Source organism: Spodoptera frugiperda, chromosome 18 (assembly GCF_023101765.2).
Source record: "Spodoptera frugiperda isolate SF20-4 chromosome 18, AGI-APGP_CSIRO_Sfru_2.0, whole genome shotgun sequence".
NCBI classification, from domain to species: Eukaryota; Metazoa; Arthropoda; class Insecta; order Lepidoptera; family Noctuidae; genus Spodoptera; species Spodoptera frugiperda.
Window position 1 is genome coordinate 4,492,630 of NC_064229.1, and position 25,165 is coordinate 4,517,794.

General features: G+C 34.6%; 1 protein-coding gene across 2 annotated transcripts in view; it reads right to left on the reverse strand.

Moving 5' to 3' along the window:
- The window catches only part of LOC118278161 (DE-cadherin), a 244,394-nt gene that overhangs the window by 37,515 nt on the left and 181,714 nt on the right, over positions 1–25,165 (reverse strand). For both annotated transcript variants that reach the window (XM_050700365.1, XM_035597257.2), the window contains exons 2-11: positions 13,961–14,043; positions 12,375–12,497; positions 11,228–11,353; positions 10,859–11,008; positions 9,586–9,771; positions 8,775–8,977; positions 7,355–7,532; positions 6,302–6,794; positions 4,885–5,156; positions 4,218–4,502 (exon numbers count right to left, since the gene is read on the reverse strand). In XM_050700365.1, the coding sequence (XP_050556322.1) occupies positions 4,218–4,502; positions 4,885–5,156; positions 6,302–6,794; positions 7,355–7,532; positions 8,775–8,977; positions 9,586–9,771; positions 10,859–11,008; positions 11,228–11,353; positions 12,375–12,497; positions 13,961–14,043 (2,099 nt within the window). The remainder of the gene's footprint in view (positions 1–4,217; positions 4,503–4,884; positions 5,157–6,301; positions 6,795–7,354; positions 7,533–8,774; positions 8,978–9,585; positions 9,772–10,858; positions 11,009–11,227; positions 11,354–12,374; positions 12,498–13,960; positions 14,044–25,165) is intronic.

Here is a 25,165-nt window from a genome sequence, read left to right on the forward strand (position 1 = left end):
TTCTCGACCTAACCTTTATTTTATTGTGGACGGGGAAATCTTTCAAAAGAGCCTAGCTTTTGGGGAGAAAACTAAATTTTAACGTCACTAAAACCTTCCCAGTGATCGCCATCTGCATCTAAAGGAGGCACCGAGTCCTCTTATTAGACCTAACTTATCATGAAGGTGATATTCATTACTTGTAGTCCGATATAGGAGTCTAAAAATCAGAATCATTCAAAAGGAATATTACCTACATAAAAGAAAGAAATTTGGTCAAGGATTTAGAAGTTTACCATTTATTATCATAGATACAAACACCGCATACAATAACCCTTACATATTTCTTCAGCGTCCATCACATTCTTTCATCTCCTATAAGACATATATCATCACTCAGTCAATCTTTTCATTCAGGTTCCCTACAAAAACCAGACGAATGTCCGCGGCAATATAAACACTACATCCTTACCCCCATCAAAAGGCCTCTATGACTATGACAGACACACAAACATATAAGATAGAAAAATGCGGCAAATTTCCATAATATAATGTAACGGGCCGTTTACGAAGGTAGCTTTACTCTACCTAGCTGATTTATTGGCAATATGAAAAAGGTTTCTTTTACGAAATGAAAATAAGAACATATATTCTTAGCTGCTTTACGAAATAATTGATATTTTCGTGGCCTTAGGGTACGGATGTCCTTTTTGGACCTCAGTGTTGTATTTTGGGTGGTTGCCAAGACTAGATTAACTCTTTATATGGTTGGGGTCTTGTATACTTTTCCTTTTATACAGTAGCTAACACATCAGTACACTTGAATGACTAAAAGGAAAGTACCTACATACTTTTATTAAAAAGCTTACTCAATAAAATAGGTACACAATATTGTTAGCGACTTCCCAAAACGGAAAAATCTTTCCCTTCCAATTTAATTCACGCCTACAAAAATCCCACCACAAACCAAAGAAAAAAAAAGTAAAAAACAAACGAACACGAACCCATCTATCCGAAAATCTCCCCCAAATTAGCCAAATTAATCTTCCACACAACTCCATTGTAGAAAATCACAAAGAGACACAAGAATCACCCGACTTAACATTCCCTAAGCCATAGATAATGCTTAGTAAGGTGACGTTATCGCGAAATGAATAAACGCTGACAGAAACGAACCACAGATTCTTTGAGCAAACGATTCTGCGGCACCAGATAACATTGGAACTTAATCCGGCATTCGTTGCCGATCAGCCGGACCGGATGGCCGCATTCAAAATAAGCTGCCGTGGCTCCCGGTTCGAGCTAGAATATGGATATGAGGGCTAGAACGCTTCTGTTTAATTCAATGCTCGTAAAACGGTTCCATTTTGGATTTTTAAATGAGTTATTGCTTCGGATTAGCATTCGATACAGGATTAAGGTCGAAAGTTAAAGCTGGTCAAAGATCGCGTAGAAAAAGTATTTCATTTCATACTTGGTGTTGCGAAAATGCTTTTTAAAATCTAAACTACCTATAAACGTTTTGTATATCTCACGTTTTGGAATTTAGTTTAATTAAATTAACTATGGCTAGTATTTTGGCTACATTAATGATCTCTGTCTATTCAATAAAAAAATATGCCTGAGTTTTTTTCTATAGTCTCTTCCATACCATATCAATAACAGTCTTCTAGGACTTCAACACAAGCACTCCTAAAAAGCCCCCTCCCCCTCACAGCTCGTAAGTCACAAACACGCTCCTACCATCATAAATAACAAAACAATACTGTTCACGTTGCAAGTTTGACGTACGAATGATTATTCCCTTCCCCTAGGGAACATGATATTAATCATACATAAGCCTAAACAAATGTCGACCCATCCTACACAAACACATTTCTAAAGGAATCTAGCTCAAACGTAGGAGATTTATGCCAAGATAAATCTCACGATAGTAATTGTTGAATGGCACGATAATAGTATAAAATAGGACAGTTTTTGGGAACGAAATTGGTGTCATTATTCAGCAATTTCGATAAAAAATAATGAGAATAGGTTATTTCCTTTCGAGTCTTCGCTTCGGTTTATATTGGGCTCCTATTGAATTGTAAGGTATGAGGTTTGGGAGATTTCTATACGATATCTTAGTTATCCTTTAATATTATCGTTTGGTGGGTTATAAACACAATTCAAAACTTCTCAAAAAGATCTGATCAAGTGGAAAAATGAAAATGTTGTAAAAAGAAATATAAAAATTACTTATTTTACAGTAAGTCGGTAAACGAGCGCCGGATTACGGATACCCGAAACACCAGAGGTGTTACAAATGCGTTACCAGCCTTTTGGGGGTTAGGAATTTAAGGGTTGTTGGGGAATCGGGGATCGGGAAGATTGGGGACACGATGAAATCCAACGCAATCGTTGTTTCACGTCGGTTTTCTGTGAGGTCGTGGTATCAATGCGGTCCATTCGTGCCTAAACATGACTCTCCCACACTGAAGTATAAAAATAAAACTCGACGTATTTATTGCAGATATATTTATCTAAGTGCCGTATAATCCTTCTATAATGGTCGCAATAATAGTTTCCGCTAATCTCCGACGTTGATACTACAATTTACCGATAGCTATCTTTTAAAATGTCCGTTGAAATGTTAGCACCACTTTACTAGTGAATTACGGTTTCATTACACTTTTCAAATAACTTAAATTGTAATAAATATTCTAGTTGTAATTATTGGGAAGATATTTAGCACTAGTCGTAAAGTTTAGGTCTTAGTCTAGTCTAGTCTGAACGAATGAAGTTTTTATAGGACTATTTACTAGGAAATGTTTAGTGTGTGCTAAAGACACACATTCAGTTTTAAAACCTGTAAAGTTTAAATAAACACATTGAGCTACTAGCCGTTTAAAAACAGATATTCAACCTATTTGGTCAAACGTAACTATTTTAGCGCCTGTCTCTGCTTCGTATAACTATCCGATAAACTTATGTACGTATGTAGTTCATACAAATTAGCAACGGCACGCCTTTTATCCCCGGAGGGGTAGGCAGAGGTGCTCATTACGTCACGTAATGCCGCTATACAATGTACACCCACTTTTCACCATTTGTGTTATAAGTTCCATGTAATAGGGGTGAGCCTATTACCATAAACTGGACACAATTCCAGACTCCGTGCTACTACTGAGAAATATTCGAAAATCCGAAAAATGACCAGTCATTTGCCCGACCCGGGAATCGAACCCAGCCTTGGAGGCAGTCAACAGATAGTTTATATAACAGATAGTTTATACAAATTACGTTCTTAATTCAAATTTATCTAGAACATAGCGACTATTCAGATACTGTAAAACACGCCCTTAATCTGTGTACGTTAAAACACATACAACAAAAATAGTTAGGTAAGGTTTGATATATCCCAAAATAGATAAGTTATACCTACATAATACACGTATATTCCTGGTAAATATTATAAGGAAAACGTGTCAAGTCCTCTTAAGTATTCTTATGTATTGTTTCAACGTCCGATATGATAGATAGTTGGTTCTTCCACTCGTCTATGCATACTCTATCGACCGCCCCATCAATCATCCGATCAGGGTAGCCAGGGTAGGCATAATGAAATATGTTGGAAGACTATCACGTTTATTCAGACGGCCATTTTACTTATTTATTATTATCTAATGCTGCAACTATTTTTAGAACTTGTAGAAATTAGAATATAATAACTGAAAATGGGAGATCGTTTTCTTTAGAATTACCTACTGAAAGTTTTATAAGAAAGTTGATAAACAAACTATTATTTATAATTAACTGATCCGAAAGAGATGTTCTCTTTTTCATTATTAAACTTTATAGTATCGTCACGCATTTTATCCCTAAAGGAAGCACATAATTCCACTGTCCACCCACTTTTCACCATTTGTCTTATAAGTCCCATGTAAAAGGAGGTGATAATTATTCAACTTTATATTCACAATAACTTAACTCGAGTGTCTCTACGAATATAAAATAAACCAGCTATCACGTTAAATCAATATCATTGCTTATTTACTAGAGATACTAGAATAAATATTACAGAGATCCAAACTGCAACATACAAAACAAAAGACAAAATCTAAAACTTGCATAATTAAAGAGACATTTAACGATTAACTTAAACTATTCCTTAGTAACGATTTTGTTTCGAAATAAATTGCTAAGCACTGGATTAAGTAACCATTAAATGACTCTGAATGTGGCACAAAAGTACTTACATTAGTCAAAAACGGTGCATTATCGTTGATGTCCGTGAGTTCCAAAATGACTTCGGTCGTTGACCTCAGGCTGTCAGAACCCAATCTCCCGCCATGATCGGCGGCCATGATTAAAATCTGCCATCTTGTGAAACCTAGCGGCTGATCGCGGTCTAAAGGCTTGGTGAGGCGAAGGCAACCGTCGTTGTCAATTTGGAGAAACTCTTTCTGTTCGTGCTTAACCAGGGAATAGACGATGTTTTGAGGAGCATTCCTGTCTTTGATGTCAGGGTCGTAAGCTTCCACCTGGGGAGGTAAAGATAGGATTAGTTTATCTAGAAGAAAGTGTCATGTAAATTGCGTACGTGTTGGTGAGTAATCAAACAACACCAAAAACCAATAATTTTAAACATAAAATTGTATTACCCAGCTAATACTAGAGTAGGTGACTAATTTTTATTTCAATGTCCGTCTTGTAATTTTAAAAACTTTTAATTTAATTTTTAATACTAGTGACGTCACTTCTAGGTACATTTTATACGTAAAACGACGTATTTGCTCCAACTCCTAAACTTTGATTCGTTTTATCTAAGTATTATTATCTTGTATGACAAAATACGATAACTGTATGACAAGAAAACGGACACGAGTCTGCCTTGAACAAAAGTAATAAATAAAAATTCCTTACCTTCACAATACACCCTTCATACAGTTTCTCCTCTTCAATAGTCTTAGTATAATTAGCCAAGAACACAGGCGGGTTGTCGTTCAAGTTCTCAATGTTAATGATGACTTTGGCATAATCTTCGTAGATGCCGTCGAAAGCCCTGACGTCCAGGCTATAGCTCGTGATATTCTCATAATCCAGTTCATTGTTAACTCGTATTTCTCCAGTGAAGTTTCGGATGACGAAAGCGTCGTATGTATTCCCGGCGACGATGCTGTATGTTACCACGGATGCTGTGGAATTTGGGTGTTTATTAGTTAGGTAGTAATAGACGGATGAAATAATAAAGATGGCGGTTTTGTCTATGCGTTCATTATTTTAGGTGATTGGTTTTTACACCGTTAGCGGTGACCGAAACAGCTATAAAAAATATGAATGAACTATTATGTTTTTTTTTTGGTTTTCTCACGTAATTATTTGACGAGGAACTCGACTAGTTTCAAGCAATACTAGAGGCTTATATTCAATAATTACGTGAGTAAGCCGAATAACATAGAATAGTTAGTAAATTAATTAGAACCTATGTTATAAACAGAAAATATGAACTTAAAAGTATCCCATTATTATTAAATTAAAGTATACCAAAACACCGTAAGTTATGTATGAACAATTTTTAATAAAAATGAAGGCTTTTAAGGTGAAAATTAAAACCACGTAGAATTTAATATTCATCGGGAACGCACTTAAAATTGTTTTAACAAATTTTAAAATGAAATCAATAAAAATGATACTTTTAACAGAAAATTAACAATAAAGATTCAAAGTCGAAGCTTTATTTCATATTAAATTAATTCCTTTTAAAATTATACCTCCATGAGAGTACAATATAAGTGAAAATTTAAATGAATGCACTAAAATGGGAGAGTTAAAAAAAACATTAAGAGCTTTTCGTTCATACCATATAAATTGTTTTCTTGCTGCTACTTATTTTTAACTTAATTTTATATTTCATGGAACGATACTCGATATTGTTAAAAAAATATTTTAAAAGGCAGTGTTCACAATTAATGGTATTCCCGAAAAAAAAACCAGATATTCAATGTACTATCCTCTTTTCAAAAGTTACGCATTAAGTCTCGTGTACAAAGAGGACATACCAATTCTATACACTGAGCACAATCCTAAACTTTACTAAATCCGGGATTCGAACCCGAAACCATTTACTCAACAGTCATTTATGATCAATGACCTCAACTATTGAGTGTTTTTAATTTATTTTATGGTATAAAATGGTAAACGAGCAAACTATCACCTGATGGTAAGCAATCGCCGCCACCGACGGTAATTGGATAATTTAATGTTCACTTTCAGACCGTATGGTCACTAAAATTAATCACAATTCTAACATTATTTTAACAGAATCCATTTCTAAACTCACCTGTATCAATATCCAAAGCGCTGACAACGGTAACCAGCTCATTAATATTAGCATTCTCAGCAATAGACTCAGCGACGTAAGTGTCTTGAGTAAAATGTGGAGGATTATCGTTCTTATCAGCTATCTCTATCAGGAACACTTGCTGACCGGCATTATGCTTGCCAGGTATCAGTGCAGACTCAGAATTATCAGTCGCTATAATCTTAATGTTATAAAAACTCCTCTCTTCTCTATCGAACATCTTCAATGTGGTAATGTTTCCAGTAATGCTGTCTATTGCGAACGGGTCGCTTGGATCACCCAATTCGTATGTGATCTGGTTGTTGGCTGATGTTCCATCTGCGTCAAAGGCTCGGACCTGCATCACTGGTGTGCCTGGGTTCTCGTTTTCTAGTACACTACCTGATCTTATTTCACTGAATATTGGTATATTGTCGTTAACATCTTCAACTTCTATTTGAATTATCGTTTCTGCTGCCAATTTGTAATTGTTCTGTTGATAAATAGTAGGTTTTTTAGTTGATTTTGTAGCCATGTTTACTTGTGGATTTAGCATATTTATCAAGTTGATGTTTACATTGTATATGTTAAGCATTTATAAACAAAGTTGTGTAAATAAAATTAGCCTGTCATTGTATCAAATGTTAGTCAAATTTATTTGGGTTTTTGTTCCTTAATTAGGTGCAGTTATTGGGCAATTAACATGAGTACATAGCTAATTGGAAGTTGGAACATAATAGTAAGTTGGAAGTAATTTTAGGAAAAAAGAGAGTAAAATAGCATTACTTCGATTTTTAATTCCAAAAAGTGATAGGCAGAGGTGTAAAAATACAAGTCTGACCAATTTTGATTGTAGAGTTATTACACGATTAATTTTTTGTTAAACTAAACCTAAATTCATTTAAGTATGATTTTCTTAAACAACCAAACTTAAATAATAAAATACGCGTCTAAAATTCTTTCATTGGCTAATGAAATTAGAATTTTGATTTTCACACCCTGTCATGTCCTATTGGGATTAGTTTTAATAAAAAATAAACATTTATATATTACCTGTATCCGAACAGTAAGGGTATAATCGGTGATCTTCTCATAATCCAGGTGGTTTCCAAGCTTGATGTAGGCGGAGTCAGCTTCAGGCTCCAGCACGAAGGTGTGCCACTTATTGGTCTGTTCCGTCTGACCCTGCACCAGCTCGAACTGGAGCTTCTTCTCTTCAGGGATGTTTGAGCTGTTGGGTAATTTGTGATTAAAATACATTGCTTTAATAATTTAGACCTATACTAATGGCCCGCCCCGTAACCTTAGTATGAGTTTGATTTACGTTTAAAGTAATTGTAATGAGAGTGCGTTCGGCGCTGTGATTGGTTGGTTTTTCCGCACCGGCCAATCAGAACGCCGCCGTTTTCGTTCAACGTAAAGCAAACTCGTACTAAGGGTACTGACTACGACAAGTTATTCACAGGCGTATTTACAAACATACATTATGCTGATAACAATTTGTGGCTCTCACAAATATTGCAGACGTAACACGAATGTTGTTCTTGTTAAAATGTGTCGTGAACAAGAATCGAATTCACAACCGAGAATCGAGTAAATTGAAAACATACTGTTTAGCTCTTAACATTTCAGAATAAGTTTTACAAATAGATACCTAATTGATAGTAAAGTGCTAAAACATATCTACTTTACCTAACCAAAGCTTGCAAGGAACATCCCCGCACACATAAACATATTTTTTGCCAATTCAAAAATCGCTTCTAACATTAAAAGCATTAGGTTTAATATCAACCAAATGACTTAGAAGGAACACATTATAAACTCATAGTAAAGTTCCGAAGTAACATATAAAAGTTACATTAGTAAAAATTATCCCAATCAAGTTGAGGTTAACTTAAGTCTAACTTAAGTGTTACTTAAAGTTCTGAATGACTCGGTATTCGAAGTTACTTGGTTTTAATCTTGAGGTCTGAAATCTTATGAGCAATCTAAGAATTTGACTTGAATTCAAGTTCTATGAGATTAAATGGGTCAGTAGAGATAGTATGTAACCTATATTTAGATTCTGAGAAGTCTATTTTGTTACCAAATCAGAATTTAACTTTTAACTTAGTTAGTTACAGTAATATTTTGATTACTATAGTAGATGAGAGTTGGTGCAGTGGTTGTGTAATCGGCTGCTGTGTAACGTGTAGTGGGTTCGATTCCTACACCGACCTGGTAGCAAAGTGATGATGGCATTTCCTAAGTAAAATTATCACATAAAACTTTCTCCGTGTGGGAATCGAACCCGCTATACGTTGCACGGCAGCCACCGCACTAAACGTGCAGTCACAAGAGTGTAACATAGTTTCCGCATAAAACAGACGAGTATCAAATTGAGCAGCAATCGAACCCGCTACACTTCGCACCATACACAAACCACACTACATTATAAAAGGTATAATTAAAAAATAACACCTAGTATACTTACACAGCTCTCACAGTAGCGATAGGCGTATTGAAATCCGAGTAATTTTCCTTTAATCTGATTGGTTCGCCCGGCACTTCAATGAATGATGGGCTCTTCTTATTGGACTCTACGACTTGGATGTCTAAAGTTATAGAACTTTGTTGCGGTGGGGTGCCCATATCCTTTACTATGGCGCTTAACTTAAACTTGTAACCAGGTGCTTTCTGTTTAAAAAAAAAGAAAATTAATTCATTAAGACATGTGTTTACAATAAGTCAAAGTCGAAGTCAAAGCATTTATTTTCAATTAATCCTAAATTAGGCACTTTTGAAACGTAAGATGCAATATATATATTTATATATTGTCACGCCTTTAATCCCCAAAGAGGTAGGCAGAGGTGCACATTATGGCACGTAATACCACTGTACAATGTACACCGACTTTTCACAATTTATGTTGGTACTATAGGTAGTGAGCCTATTGCCATATACCGGGCACATTTCCAGACTCCGTGCTACTACTGAGAAATTTTCGCAAACCGAAAAAAAAAACAGTAATACTTCGCCCGACCCGGGAATCGAAGCCGAGAAGCCTGCCTATCAGATGGAATCAAATTTTGTTTCTATATTGTAAATGCTTGTATTACAGTTGTGTGAAGTATTGAAAGATAACAATAGGGAATCTACTCGTAAATAATTTACGAGTAAAAATAAATACCAATGTGTTAAAAACTAAATAGAAGAAAAATCCACAGCATAGTAATATATTATACATGTCATAATGAATTTATATTGTTTCATTTAATAAAAAAAGTAACAAATAATATACTCACGTCAATAGTTTTGTTCAAAAATATGACACCGTTGTCGGGATCTATGTAAAAATACGCCTGGTCCGGAGAGTTTGAGTCCAGACTATAATGGACTATCGAATTGTTGCCATCGTCGATGTCCGTCGCAGATATCCTCATCACCTCCCTCCCACTCGGCAGGTCTTGGGGGACCGACTCCGAATACGACTGTATACATAAAAATCAAAGTTAAAAATCACCGCACAATTTCACAACGAAAATCTTCCAGAAAACTTCGAAATAACTTTTAGCTTTCACAATCCATGTTCCTTCCTTCTTTGAAACCTTGAATAAATCATTAAACACGTTACAGATTTATAGAGAGCATCAAATATAAACCTATTTAGACATGTTCTACGCGAAGCATGCCCGAAGCTTAGAGAAAGTTTTTTCCAAAATAATTATAATCGTGCAGTGTGATAAAATGCGCCTAGGGGGAAAGAGCAGCCTAGCTAAAGAAAACACACCAACTACAAATGTGCAAAGAAAGTGTATTGAAACACACAAAACACATAAATTATTATTACCAATAACGCCTTGAGCGGCGGCTTATGGTCCTACACAGACATGCAGCAACATGCAAGTACAGAAATATTATGTTTTTCAAAATAATTATCTCAATCGATTGGTACCATGGCCCGAGAACTACGAAATCAAGTTTAAAACAACAGCAATGGTAACAATCGAACAAATATACATATTATACAAGTTATAATTGCAATTTTATTTCATTTTTGTGCGTAACTCTCTCTTTTTTTGTGAAATTCTCTCGTTTAGACAAACCTTCCAAACATCTCCTCGGAAGACCTTTGAAAAACAGGCAAGCGTTAATATAGTCTGCGCCACGTTTTGAGGCTAATGAACGAACAGTTAATTAGTCACAATTAGGAGGAAATTATCAGCTGTAAAACGAAGCTACACGCCACAGTATTGGGAAAGACTTCATTAGGAAACCATCAAGGAAGCTTAGGGACGTCATAAGTATAAAACACGGTTAAGACAATTACAATAAACATAAAACAGAATAAAATTTCACAAAGTTAAAAAACAATGTGATAATTATGGAACTTACTATGCCTTAGATCTTTACTAGCTTCAAATAAGTCTTTATTTACTTGAAAACCCTATTCTACAGTTAGACACAGAGATGTATCATTCATCATGATTCCCACTACACAATAAATATTAGTTTCTGAACAGTTACGTGTGAATCTTGTATTTTTTCTTTAGTTTTATTTACGAAAGCAATACTTACAACTTTGTCGAACACTGGCTGGTTATCATTAATGTCTTCTATCAGTATTTTGATGGTACATGCGTCGTCAAGCTGCGGCTGTCCATTATCACTCGCTCGAACTGTTATATACGCTTCTTTTTCTCTGGACGGTTCATCGTGGTCGAATATCTGTGTTACATCATTTTAATCAGTATCTTCTACATCATTGAGTTCATTATCAAGTATACCCACCTCTTTATCCCTTAGTTTAGCTTTATTAAGAATAGTTAAAAAAATCATTGTTATATCAATGACATCAAGGTAAAAATTAATCTTTAGTCTCACAGGTTCTTTTAACCTTTCAAAGAAAATAAACTTCTATTGCTACAATATTAAAGTTCAACTTACATCGGCTGTGGTGATTTTCCCTGTCTCAGGGTCAACGTGGAACCTCTCCTTCTCACCAGGAGTGGAGACGAACTTGTATGTGACCGTCCCACCCATTTCTGGGGGATCCCGGTCTTCTGCGTGTACCTAGAATTTTAAAATCGGTTAGACATTGCCAAAATCCCTCTAGAACTTACTTTTTCTATTCCTCATCTTCAGTAGTAGCTTGGAATTATTTTAAAATGATTTTTCTTCTCTCATCGTTAATTTAACATTAAAATAAATGACTTATCAATGGCGGACTAACAAAAGAGCACTTCACACTTCCGAACCTTCAAAGAAGGAGGATTGAGGAACGATTTTTGAGCGAAATATATTCAGAAAGATATAAGAAGCCAATATTTACACAAGAGTACACGTTTGACGCATAAAATATTAAGTGATTGATCAAACGAAATCGGAACATGATTTCACAAACGGATAGACTGTATTTTTTCCTCAATCCTTCGGAAGTTAAGTCAGTATAAGAATCTTGGGTTTTGGAGTATCTTTCTTTTACTACGTCATCGTTTATTATATTGTTTCAATCATCCCCTGGTTTGGGTCGGCCATGTTTATGTCTTCTGTTAAATATGGGGTCTTATTTATTGTAATCTGGACCTTTGGACCGTTTTGGAACTATGTTGTTATTTTCAAGGAAAATGGTATGTTGTTCAATGATTGTGTTTTAACTAGTGGATTGTTTTTCTACAGCTAAATATATCTTCTTACTATTTAGATTACTTAAACATGTAGTATTTTGAGGATTGTTTCAGTATAACTGTTGTAATAAATACTATGACTGGATGTTTGTCCGTCAATCACGCTGAAACTACTGAATGGATTTTTATGAAATTTGGTATACAGACAGGGTGTGAGCTGACTTAAATGATAGGATAATTTTTAGAAACTTGTTTTCAGTCAAAAAAACTGTACATTTAACACTTTATTTGTCCAGGATTCGAACCTGATATTTCTTGATCTCCAGTCACAACCCCCTACTCAGTCTTCCAAGACCTAAATGTAGGTTACAAATTGTTCCTTTATTTTGACTCTATTCAAATGCACTTGTATTTTTATAGTTTGTTAACCTATAGAAATGTATGGTGTATATAAAAAGGGTACTTACAGTGAACACATAGGTTCCTACAGGCTGTTCCTCTTTGACAGTGGGCCTGTAGTTCAGGCACTCGGTGAACAGCGGCTTATGGTTATCCTTAACCGCCAATTTTGGAACCGTCGCAGGTACAAACTGAAATGGTATTAGGCCATGCCTCTACGTCAATTTAGGACACTACGTAACATCGTCTAGGAACAAAGTATAGGGTAGATGACTCATTTTAATTTTAATGTCCGTCTTGTAGATTATTTTAAAATATTAGATACATATTTTTTAGTTTCTTAAGGAAACTTGATTTGAAATGTCGCTTAACAGCACTTCTATGTGCGTTTTATACGTAGAAAAGACGTATTTGTTCCCACTTCTAAACTTTGATTCGTTTTACTTAAATATTATTATCTTATAAGTATGACAAAATAAAAAATACGTGTCTAATATTTTTTCATTACCTAACTGACGGACTAAACAGATTTTTAATTTTGATACCCCGTCATCATCCCTATTGCCCATTTCATACAGTATATAATATGTTCTTGTTATTTCGTTATAATTTATTAAAGTAATTTGGCGAAGTAATCAAATTTCTACCACGATACTAGGTATATTATATAACTAACCAATGTAAGGTGTACTCTCTATTTACTGTGTCTTAGACACTTATGTAATTAGTTTCTGAAACTTCGTTATTAAGTCATAATATAAGTCGACATTAACTTGATTTATAGCTCAAACATTAACATAAATAATAATAAAAAACGATATAATTACTTAGAAATAACTTTATAAAGTGATACATTACATTATACTGTAAGAAATGGGCGAAAAATAAAAGAAAATACAACTTTTTTTAACATTAATTATTTTGCATGCTGTCTACTTGAAAAGAATGACTAATCACGCAAACATACAATTAAGTAAAAAAACTCATTTATCAACGCAACGCTTTCTCAAAATTATGTGCAAATTGAATTAACAGAATTTGTCAGTCAACATGCAATGACGTATTTTATGTTATCATTATAATTAACACAAAATAAACAAATAATTATTGAATTAAATAAACACAATTTGAATAACAAATAAACATGAAAAGGCATAAATAAATAAACGATTAAAATAAAATGGAATGCGTATTATTATCTGGCGAGATTTAAAATAATAGTTATTGATAATATAATAATGATTGATAAAATAATAAAACTACAATAAATAAAATACACGTAGGTAAGAAGTATTGTATTATTTGTAAAATACCTGAATATTTTCCGGGAAGCGCTTATTTTGGATTAAAATTGTGAAAATTATTATGTGGAAAGTGTATTACAATCTATTATAACAATGAATTACACTTACTTTATTCCATGACTGCTAAAAGCATGTTCAGTATATGCACCCATACATTATATGTATAATTCCATTAAAATATTAAGTCATGCAAAACATCTAGGGTATAATTTATATTCATAGTAATCGTATATAAATAAAGAAGCGTTAAAATAACACGAAATCTATGGGGATAAAGCTTTTGGGGGCAGGGTGGTGATGGTGATTAATGAGGTATTATAAGTGGCGTGGTGATTAATGCTGGTACTCACGGAAGATGTGTGTATAGGCAGGTACCCTTCTAGATGTCTGGAGTGCCTTAATCTTGTTACGTGATGTGACGTGTGTTCCCGAGCTGTGGAATAAAAATGGAAATTAGATTTCTCCTTATAGATTCAATTTACCGGCTTTTCTGCTAATATACTTTTCAAATGTGTTAGGTCGACGACATTGGAGCTTTGTTTTCACTGTTCTAGAATATTTTCGCGTGAAGTTTGATGGATTTTCAGCCTTATCAGTGTGCAAATAAGTTGCAAATTCATTTTGATAGGTAAAGTATCTTAACATGACAACATTTCACAAGAAAATATAAAAGTATAAGTCCCATTCAATATAACCTAGTACTTGTATTTAGAAAGGACTAGAAAATCGATGGCCTAATTCACCGCTCTACATTTTAGCTAGAATTAGATATCTGCGTCCTCAGAGAAATAGGTCGAAGGAGGAGCATAGTATATTCTAATCTTCTACAAAGCAATGAGTCTCTATGCCTTTCTGTGTGTTGTCTGTCTGTACGTTTAAATTAGGGGTGTCACAAAGCTCCTATACTAAGGAACTGTTGGTTGTGATTTTCGGTTTCGACGCTATTCGATTGAACCATAAAGCAAAGGAAACTCTTCTAAAGGATCAGCCACCGAACTGGGACTCTCAAGCTTACCAGTCTCAGGATTATGGTGTCTAAAGGAAAGTCTTTATTTAGAGATGGGACACCTTCCTATTGAAGCTAATTTGTTGGGTATCGAATCGGATATAGTATGATGGTAGTATACCGAAATTGCGACCAGTCACAAATAGGGAGACAGCAGAATAATAATCAACATGTTAATTATGATTATAAATGCATGTAATGTACATCTCCCAGCTGCCTTAGGTCTACCAAGCACATCTCCTAAGGGATGTGCCATAACAGGCGTTGCACCGTGGAGGCTCCGGAGCAGGTCTAGAGGACTCTGTGCCCCTTATAGGTACAGAAAGGTCCACCTGGGTAGTTTTGGTGAGGTGGAAATCCCACACTCCCTAGTCTCTTATCCCTAAAAAGCTAGGCGCTTTATGAAGGCGCTTATAAAATCTCAGATTCTAATCTCGGTCCATTTAAAACCATCTATAGTATATAGTCTATACTCAACCCTACCCTATACATCTAAATGCGTCGTCTGTTCGTTTGAATTCGCGTTAGTCGCGGTCTGTTAGACCACGATGCAGTCGTCAATATAATTGCTCATCCGATACGTAGGGTACAGGACAGATCGGGTCCATGGGACCGAAACTGACTTGGGTAATTGAAAATTAAATGGCGGTTGGTAATTCGGACGTGTGAGGGTTATTGATTGGTGTATTAGTTTATGAATGCGTATGTGTTTACGGGATCCTAATTTTCTACAGTAAATAGAGGATTTATTCAATCGTTGCTTAATCAATTTATCTTACAAAACTCATCACTTCTGAGCTCTTTAAAATCAATGATCATATTCATGAACTTCTATTTTATATTACAAAAATCAATTTAAATTTTAAATTCTACTAATATTTTAAATGCGAAAGTTTGTACGTTTGTTTGTTACTCCTTTACGTAAAAACAACTGAATGGGTCGGGATGCAAATTGGAACAGAGGTAGATTATGATATGGAATGACACATATACTACTTCTTATGCCATGGAAACGTGGATGAAGCCGTTGGCAGAAGCATAGTTGTCCCTTATCCCCCCTATAAAACTATAGTTTATTTTAACTACTTCACTTACTATATTCATTCTTATTCGTAAGTTTAATCAAGATGTTCCACAAACACACTTCAGAATCTTCCATCTCAATTCTCCGTCAGAAAGCAGTAGCTAGCTACTAGCTACATTAAGATGTAAATAAACATACATAAATGCAACCAATTACTATGTTAAAATCTAAGCACGGTTCCTACCACGGTCTCATACATTAAGTTAATCTCAGATTGCTATAATATCACTTAGATACGGAACTGTTTACATAATGTTTATATGTTTAATGTTAAGTTAAACTTCAAATTGTATTGTATAAGATACGTAGAGTATATATAGCTCCGAAGATTATATATTTTGTACATTTTTAAGACTGATGTCTAGGAATTGAGTGGTTATGCAAGCGTTATTGTAATATAATGTTAAGTCAATAAATGTAAGACAATCTCGGTAAATAAAGTAACTTACTAGGCTGCGCGACGTCGCCGCGTCTACGCACGCTACTCATGTTGAAGAGTCCCTCTGTGACTCGAAACTAGTAGAGCTTTTCTCGATTTATTAATACGTGAGTAAACCGTGATTTTTAGTTTATTTAGTATGTCTCACGGTACTTATTATAATAATATCTCAGTAAATTGTTAAAAAGTACAATTTTAATTGATGTTCCATACCAATCTACTTTATTTAAGTATGAAAAGTATTTACTTAAACGGAAAACCGTACAATTAGTGGTGGCGTGTCTGGCATGAATAAAAATCCATGATGGCGCACAATTGCCGCGCATTTTCGACTATTTATTGTAAAGCTGATCGGGTGCGGAACCAAAACTGACAGTTTGTTGACCAAAAATAAATGTTTGCGTTGAAAATGCGTTTAAATTAAAACAGGTTACAGTTAAATATTTTTGTGATAAATGTAACTAAAGATGGACAAAACGTTAAAACATTCACCCAAATTACAAATATCAATTAAAGAAAATATCATTTAGAAATAGAACACCCCTATAACTTAACCCTACAAACGCAACGAACAACCAAAACAAACCACATATTAAAAAAACTAATTACCGCAACGGGTTGCTTAGAAAAAAGCACTCAATGGGCGAGCCATTGACATCGTTTACTGAGCGCCCCCCATGCTTGAATATTCAAATTGGCCTGGTACAATGGACCTCTTAGATGACCTCTCCCTAGGAAGTCCAACAAAGGAACGCTGAGAAAAAAGGCTAAGGTTCCGGTGTCAGTCGCACGCGATACATGCCCCCAGCCCCTTTGAATGGGCACCTAAGTTTTCACCTAGTTTTATTCTCCCGTAGAGGATAATAAATTTGTTTATTGTATTCTTTCCCCGTTTTATGTTTAAGTGCGAACGTATATTGTGCTGTGAAATATAGAAGCGGAGGCTATTGTACCATTCTCCGTTGTACACTGGATTAACTGTTGTGGTTACCAATGTTTGCGTTTTTACGAGTATGTCCGCCATATTGGTTCAAATTTGAAATAAACTTGATTAACTATAAACTGAAATGTGTGGTTCTTTAGCGGTTGAAACGCTTCGCATACGCTAATTGTGCAATTTCAGTTTTTTTATTTTACAATATTTTAATGGTTGACCGAAATCTGATAGCCTATATTGCCATTTTTATTTCAGAAAAAAGGTAGACTTACAACAGCATTTACACAAAAATGGCTTGACATTTTCCTAGACTTATTAGCCAATATAGGTACGCATAACTTTATTATAAGCCAGAACACATACCAAAAATGCTTTCTAAACTATCACGGGAACTGAACCTAATAAGGTTCGTGTTACAAATACATTAATTATGGCCCGTTGTTGTACAATGGCCTTACGAATTGTTCCTATGGGAGATCGTTTGTCCTATATGGCCCAGTATGGAACATGGTCCGGGGTCGCTAAGGCCCCACATCGCATTTTCACGGTTAACTGTTTACGAGAGTTTAGAGATGAATATTTAATAGATACACGAGTGATTGTGGATCGGGGTGATAATGTTGCAGTACATGAGCTTAAGATTATGTAGATGGGTTATATATAAACGTAGCTCTATCTACTGAAATGGGGGGTAAGGGGAAGCGTAATTTGCTGCTTACAAGAGATGCTTTCGGAATATTCTGTTTGATACAGATTCAATATACAGTACCCTTAGTATGAGTTTGTTTTACGTTTAAAGTAATAGAAACGAGAACGCGTTCGGCACTAAATCGGCAACCAATCAAAGCGTCGAACGCGTAAAGCAAACTCGTACTAAGGGTACAGTGTACGTTTGTTTTAGCAACAGAATTGGTCACTTTTAAATGAAGTAATCTTCTAAGTATCCTTACAAGACTTTATAGAAAAGAAAACTGTACTATCTGAACTACAATACGGACAAAAAATTCAAAATTATTCAGTGTCTAATCCAAAGATATCAAAGACAACGTGTCGGGAACATTTCGTATTATCCTTTTGAGGTCCGCGCGTGTTCACCCTCATTTATACGATAATACCTCTGAAGCTTATCTTAAAGGTAGACCAGCAGCTGAAGCTACCCCAACCTACCAAACTCCCCCAAAGCAATTCCAACCGTATCACTGAGTGATAAAGTTGAAATCCTTGTGACAGGTTTAAGGGTAGCTCGACGTGCTTTTGTCTACAGCTCATAAACTCCCCTTAAGTATAAAGTAGGTTACTTGAAATGTAAAATAAATAAAACTTGTTTATTTACACTATTACCGTAAAAATGTTCTTGTCATATATCTTCAGTAGTTTGATCGTTTGATACGGGATAGTAGGGATGTATTTTTAGGGGCTTTTTATTTTGTTTTGGTGTGAAATCCCTTGAATAATTTGTTTCGTGTTGATAGGTAGTTTATTTGATTGCCTATCAAATAAAGGGGGACCCTTGGATGCAGGTCACTTCCAACCGGCTGATCTGTAAGTCATTAGGAGAGTTCTCTGTTCGGAAGTGGACGTCCTCTGGGTGACAAGATGAAAATACGTACGTCCTAACTTATTCTAATATCAATAATACATTACTAACTATAAGAAAAACTCACTTGAAAATTCTAAAAAATCTAAGCTCCAAATTCAACTTAAAATTTAAATCAGATCAGATAAACTTCATTCCAAAAACTCCATTTTATCTTTCTATTCAGAAACAAATTAGCACTCTGACCGACAGACCGGCTTCCTTAGATAAATCTAGCTGCCTAATTTACGCCCTGCAGTTTAAAAAAAAAGGGAAAGAAAGAAAGAAAAAAAATGTCAGAAAGTCTCTTAATTTACTTCGTCAAAGCCTCCATCAATCAAGCTTCGAACTCGCTTTAAATTGATCCGACGTTTCCATCACTACTTTTTTGTTCTGTTTGAAATAATAGTGAGGAGAAATTAGTGTAGTGTAAGTAGCTAACTAAGCAACTCGATACTTTTAGTCGAGTTGGGATATTTTTTTGTGTTGAATAAATTAAATTAAGTTAAAACAGGGCGTATAGTGTTTTAATATTTTTTAAGTGTTTCTCAAAGTTGCTTACTGAATAATAGTTTTACAATGTTCAATATTAAATTGATACCTACTACCAAAGCTTAAGTTAAAAACATATCAACACATTTCCCACTTAACAAAGTACCTAAATGAGCACTAAGTTTAAGATATTCAACCTTGGCTTCTAATAAGAAGTTCCTCACAACAGACTAATTGAAAATAATAAAATTATTCTCCCATCCAATAATTCGTGTACAAAGTAATAAGAAACGCGTGTTAGGCTGTTAACTTAACATAGTGTCTAATATCACAAGACAGACGCCGCGAATGGGAATGTAAAACCAAAATTAATAGTCAGAAATTACTTGAACATTATGTACCTAAAATAAGTTACTTAAATAATGGTTCTTGTTTACATAGAGCATAGAGCACAAACTTGATTGTGACAAAGATTACGCACATAACAAATAAATACAATTAGTTACTAATATAATCAAATGGACATGCTAAATAAAACTTATTTTGTCCGGAAAAAGACATCGATAAGATTTCAGCAATAATTCACATTTCACTCGACTAAATCAGTTAGTCAATTTTATTACTCGGGAAAACATGTAAGTCTCATGATGCGTAAACGCAGGCAATAATTTATTATACAAGAAACAACAAGTCACATTAGTCGTTTTAACTTATGAGTAAGTTTGTTCGACAGTCTGAGCCTCAAAGTGAATATTATTCACGATACATATATTGCCATTACAGAGATATTAACTGGTGGAAATATATTACAAAAGTATTCCATATTAAACTAAGCGTGAAGAAAATAATCGGATCAATGAAAGAAATGTTATAATCCATTTAAATTTCTATTTCATAGCTGCTACACAGATAATAATTACTCATTATTACCAATAGATAATCAAACACGTACACAAAACAAAACGAATGACCCATAAATCCTCCAACAATACGCAACCCTTTTACAACAACCCAAAAAAAAAAACAAAAGCCCAATCGTTTAGTCGATTTCCACACTCGATTAACATAATCGACTAAACAAATGTAGGTACGTCTCTAATTAAACATACTATTAATTGCGTCTTGTTTTCCGTAGACTTTCGACTGCTGTTTTGACGTGTATACAATGGCCTCTTTTTGTCCATTATGGACCCACAAAGGTCTGTTATGTGAGCACAAATTAATGGTCATGTAATTACGGTTTTGTTTAGAGGAAGTCGGATTCAGGAGCTGAAATAAGGGTTGGGCTAAGGAGTGTGTTTTATGGGTGTGCGTGATTTGCAGAATAGCATTACTATTCATAGTTCTGTTAATATTATCAACAGTGGTTGTGTATGTTTTATATACATCTAAAATCAACGAATCATGTGATTTTTATATGAAGATTTTTTAAAGGTATAAAGAATAGTAGAGACTTGAATTTTGTCACATTTCCATAAAAAAACATTTTGTAAACCAATCCACAAATCATAATAAGTTATTTTACGTATAGATAAAACCAATAAAGAAAACTACAAGTAGGTACCTATAATAAGATAAAACCGTCGCGTTATTAAATAAAAAATATTCACATAAGTACATGGAGATTATTCCTTTATTCCAACAATTCTCTTAACAGCATTCCTTTGGGATCGTCTTAAGAAAAACTCTACTCTGAACAACATAGTTTTACAACTAACTCTTTAAGTTTCTTAGTTGTTCCTTTTACTTTAAAGTCTGCATTTAAATCTGAATGCATATCAGCTTTAAGACTATCTTCAAGATATTCTTTTGTTTTTTCTTATACTACTGTTAGGTAGGAAACAGTTCACTTGATGGTAAACGAGCACCGTTGTCTAAATAGGTTTTTAACACCAAATCAGACTATTGACTTCCTACCTATACCATACCACAGCTTATAAGTAGCCATTGCTGACCAAAAACCTCTTCTCGCACGGAGAAGATTGGAGCATTAATCACCACGTTTGCTCAATGTAAGTTGCGATTTCAAACTTACCCTTAGTTAAGTTGACACATTTAACTCGAAAAAGGTCACATTGGTACTTTGCCTTTGGTAGGTTTAGCACTCGCACCCTCATGCGTGAAAAACTGACGTCTTAGCCTGCGGACGACCACGATTATTGACTACCTATATAGTATATGCCCAATATGCCTATTATATGTATCGTTGTAGGGTTATAATACTATCTGTGTTCGAACGTTCCCGCTTGGCGACAGATCGGTTAACATTGTGGGAAACTGTCTGATTACGCAATCGTTTTCGGAGAAGAGGGATTTCCAACTAAAGAGAGGTATGGTACAACTAAAATAGTGATTTCTATTCAATATCAGCGATATTACAAGTGCGTTGCGGACCATGTTAACCGTTTAAATGCGTAATTTTCTGGGGGCAATCCTCAAAGAATGATGGGTCCATCAAACAGGTTGGGCATTCAGAACTCCCATATACCACATGTAAAGCAGAAACATTACACTTTAGTATAGTTTTTAGCTATGGACTACCTAACGAGTTTACCGGGACTCCGGCTCGAAAAGCTAGAATAGGAACGGGGTGGTTTTTAGTCAGTACGAGTGTAATACTTCCCTGTCGCCTTGCCCAAGGCGAGATAAGTTATATAATGATTCTTTCGCCTCAAAAAATGGTTAGTTTTTAATATTTAATGCTGATACAGCAAAGAAAATAAACCACATTTACAAACCTTCAATATAATTGTCTCAACTCATAAATTATTCACGCTCGATAAATGTAAAACCATTACCAGAAAGAGAAATACAAAGCTATCAAAAGAAATGAAGAAAGACAGAATTAAAAAATATCTACTATTGGATTAGACATAAAAAAATGTACACGAAATATTCAGGACACCTGAAACCACTCACCTTAAACTCTAATTGGATTCCTAATCTTGAAAAAGGCACATCAAGATATACTTTCCAATGTAACTTGACCTCTGAGGCTTAAAAATGTCTATACAATAAGAGGTCTTTGTAAATTGGACAATAACTTACTCTGCCTTACACCTACTTCAGATTTTCACACGTCACAAGATGAGAGTGATATTAAAAGCCGAGATATTTGACAAAGAGGAAAATTGGATCACCTTTTCTTACATTGAAGTGTGTTTAAGGTTCACAATGGCTTGTACATAACATAGGTATATATTTTGTCGTCATGTAGTCCTTTGATGAAGCTGGTTTCAATTCTTATATACAATCTTTCAATTAAACGCCTGAGACTTCGATATTGAATGTCAGATTGCAGAGAATCTTCCCTATTTAGACTATCCTCAAATAAATAATTAGGTATGTACCTAGCTATAAGCTACACCCTGAACTTGGTGATGAGAGGAGATGAGATGGTGCCATAATATGGTTGTGACAACAAAATCGGCCCTGCCGAATGATATTATAAGTAAAAAGGTGTAGTTGGGTTATAAGTGCTCAGAAATTAGCGCTTTAAAATGTGGACAAATGGCAACGGTTTTTAAAAGCCCACGGGAATGTTGGACGCTGGGTTTTTTAATCAGTAGTTACCATGAATTAAGGTTCGTGTGAAGTACCTAGATAATTATCTTAACTAAAAATTAATTTGCACATTTCACCAAGAAATTAAAATTAAAAGTGTTATCTTCATTATAATTTGATGAATTGTATAGATATATCGTTCATAATTACCTATGATTGATGCCAACATGTTCATACACCCTAAATTATACAATTTAAACTTTATCACAAGGCAAGAAAGAGTAGAAAACCTATTGCAAAACATACAAGACACTAGCACATGAACCTACCCCAATCTAACTAATTTCATCATTACATTTTCAACCATAACTACTAGTAATAAAGTCACTAATTCTTTAAATATATCAGTATATCTTGATGTGAATGTCTGTAGATAAGGTCACTAAGCGAAGAATGAATCTAGGGTTCCGTTTCCCACGTACCCTACGGTTGGTTACCTTCGAGGGTCACGGACGTTAACCTGCACCACTTTTACCCCAGTGAAAGTCGACTAATACTATAAAACGAGCAAATAATTAATTGTTTGTTTGTCTGTTTGCATTGAATAGACTACGAAACTACTGAAGCGATTTGACAAAATCATCATTGTTTAGCTCACTTTTTAAACTGTATTTCGTTACCTAATTTCCTAGAAATCGAAACCTACTCAAGTGAAAATCTAAACTAATATTATAATAAGGAATGATTTTAAAGTCCGTTTGTGTTTGCATCGAACGAACTTTAAACTACTAGACTGTTTTGAAACAATATTTCTCTATTAGACAAGTTAGTTTCACTAGGCTATTTACTATACCAATATTCTTACAATGGAGCTTTTAAAAACAGTTTAATCACAGACAAAGTCGCGGGCAGTAAGCTAGGTAGTTGGTTAATAATATCGGACCCAAAAAGTTTTAATATTTTGCTCTAGTTTTGTTTTCCAAGCCTCATTTCAAGGGTTAAGTAATATTTGTTGTATAAAATGAGTTTGGAGCTCAAATTAAAGTGTGATTTTCTACTTTAATTAAAATATATAAGTAGGTGATTTCAAGTTCTTGATTGATATTTCGTGGTTACCCAATAACAAGGTATTTTGTGATTTTAGTTGTGTTTTAGGTTACCTAAGTCTAGACCTGTTTCTATTTTGTTTAGTAACTGAGCTTGTTAGATATTTTTGTACGCAATTTACGCAATTAGTTTTTGACAACGGCTTTTTCTCTTGGTATTATGATTGATTTAATTTTGTAGGTGTATGCTATATTGCTTAAGAAGACATAAACTAAATTCATCTTAAAGCCATTAAACTTTGTTATTCTGAAATGTAACATGGAATCAGCCATTGTTTGATCAAAATAGTAGTCCAGTATTACAATTTGGCTTACAATCAACCTAAACAAACAGTCTATAGGTCACACACACACACAACAAAAAGACATGCTATTCCAACCAAAACAGCTCAAACACTAATATGCTAACAAGCCTAAAAACATAAAAATACAACAAGACTATCTCCAAAACGATTAGTGAAACATAATGAGTGACAGTTACAAATAACTAGCAGTTACAAATAACTGCCATGCAAGCATTTAAAGCTCAACTAATAAGGGCTACATCAACGTTAATGACCCTACAACTGATCACCCTTCAGTTTAAACTGTCTCGTAAATAACTTCACGTCCATTTAGTTTTGATTTGACAGAGATTTACTTCTTCCTTATTATTGTTTGAAGATTTATTTTGGAAATGTTCGGTTCGGTAAGGTCCTTAAAGTTATAGAAAGATTTCAGTTAAATATGGATGGTTACATTGATCTTCCGTAGACGGCTAGTCTCAATTTTTTAGGCAGTGTTAGACTCTTACTAACTAAAAATCTACCCGTTCCTACTCCTGCTTTTCAAGCCGGAGCCCCGGTAAACCTGCTAGGTAGTCCGCAGTTCCGGATCAGGCATCAGCCTTACTGGGCCCCATCTGTGGTGGTCTGATGGCTCTTTGAGGCACGAAGACCCGCAACGTTTTACCCCTATTCCATAAAAATGGGTTTATAATAAACCTTGAATTTGTCCAAAGTCATCATGTGGACTTTGTCCTCCGCAAACCCAGTGAAGTTATTGTTTATCTTTCTCATAACGCCGTTTACATAGTGGGAAACTGCTTTCCTGTTTATTACGTACGTACCTAATACATAATATCTCAGACGTTGGGCTATCGTTCTGCAAGATTGACTAATTATGGAATAGGGATATTTTGTTCATTAACTTTATTGCACACAATAATTTAAAAACGACTTTATATCTTAGATCTTAGAACTTAAAGTCCATTTAGATAAATAATGTTTAAAAAAAAACGAAAATTTTAACTATTTTAAACATGTGACGGAATTTCGAGTTAATAATAAGACGTTTCCTTTATCCTACGCAGTCAAAAACCTAAATATCACCATCCAGTCGATATTAAAATCATGTTTACCTCATAAACAGA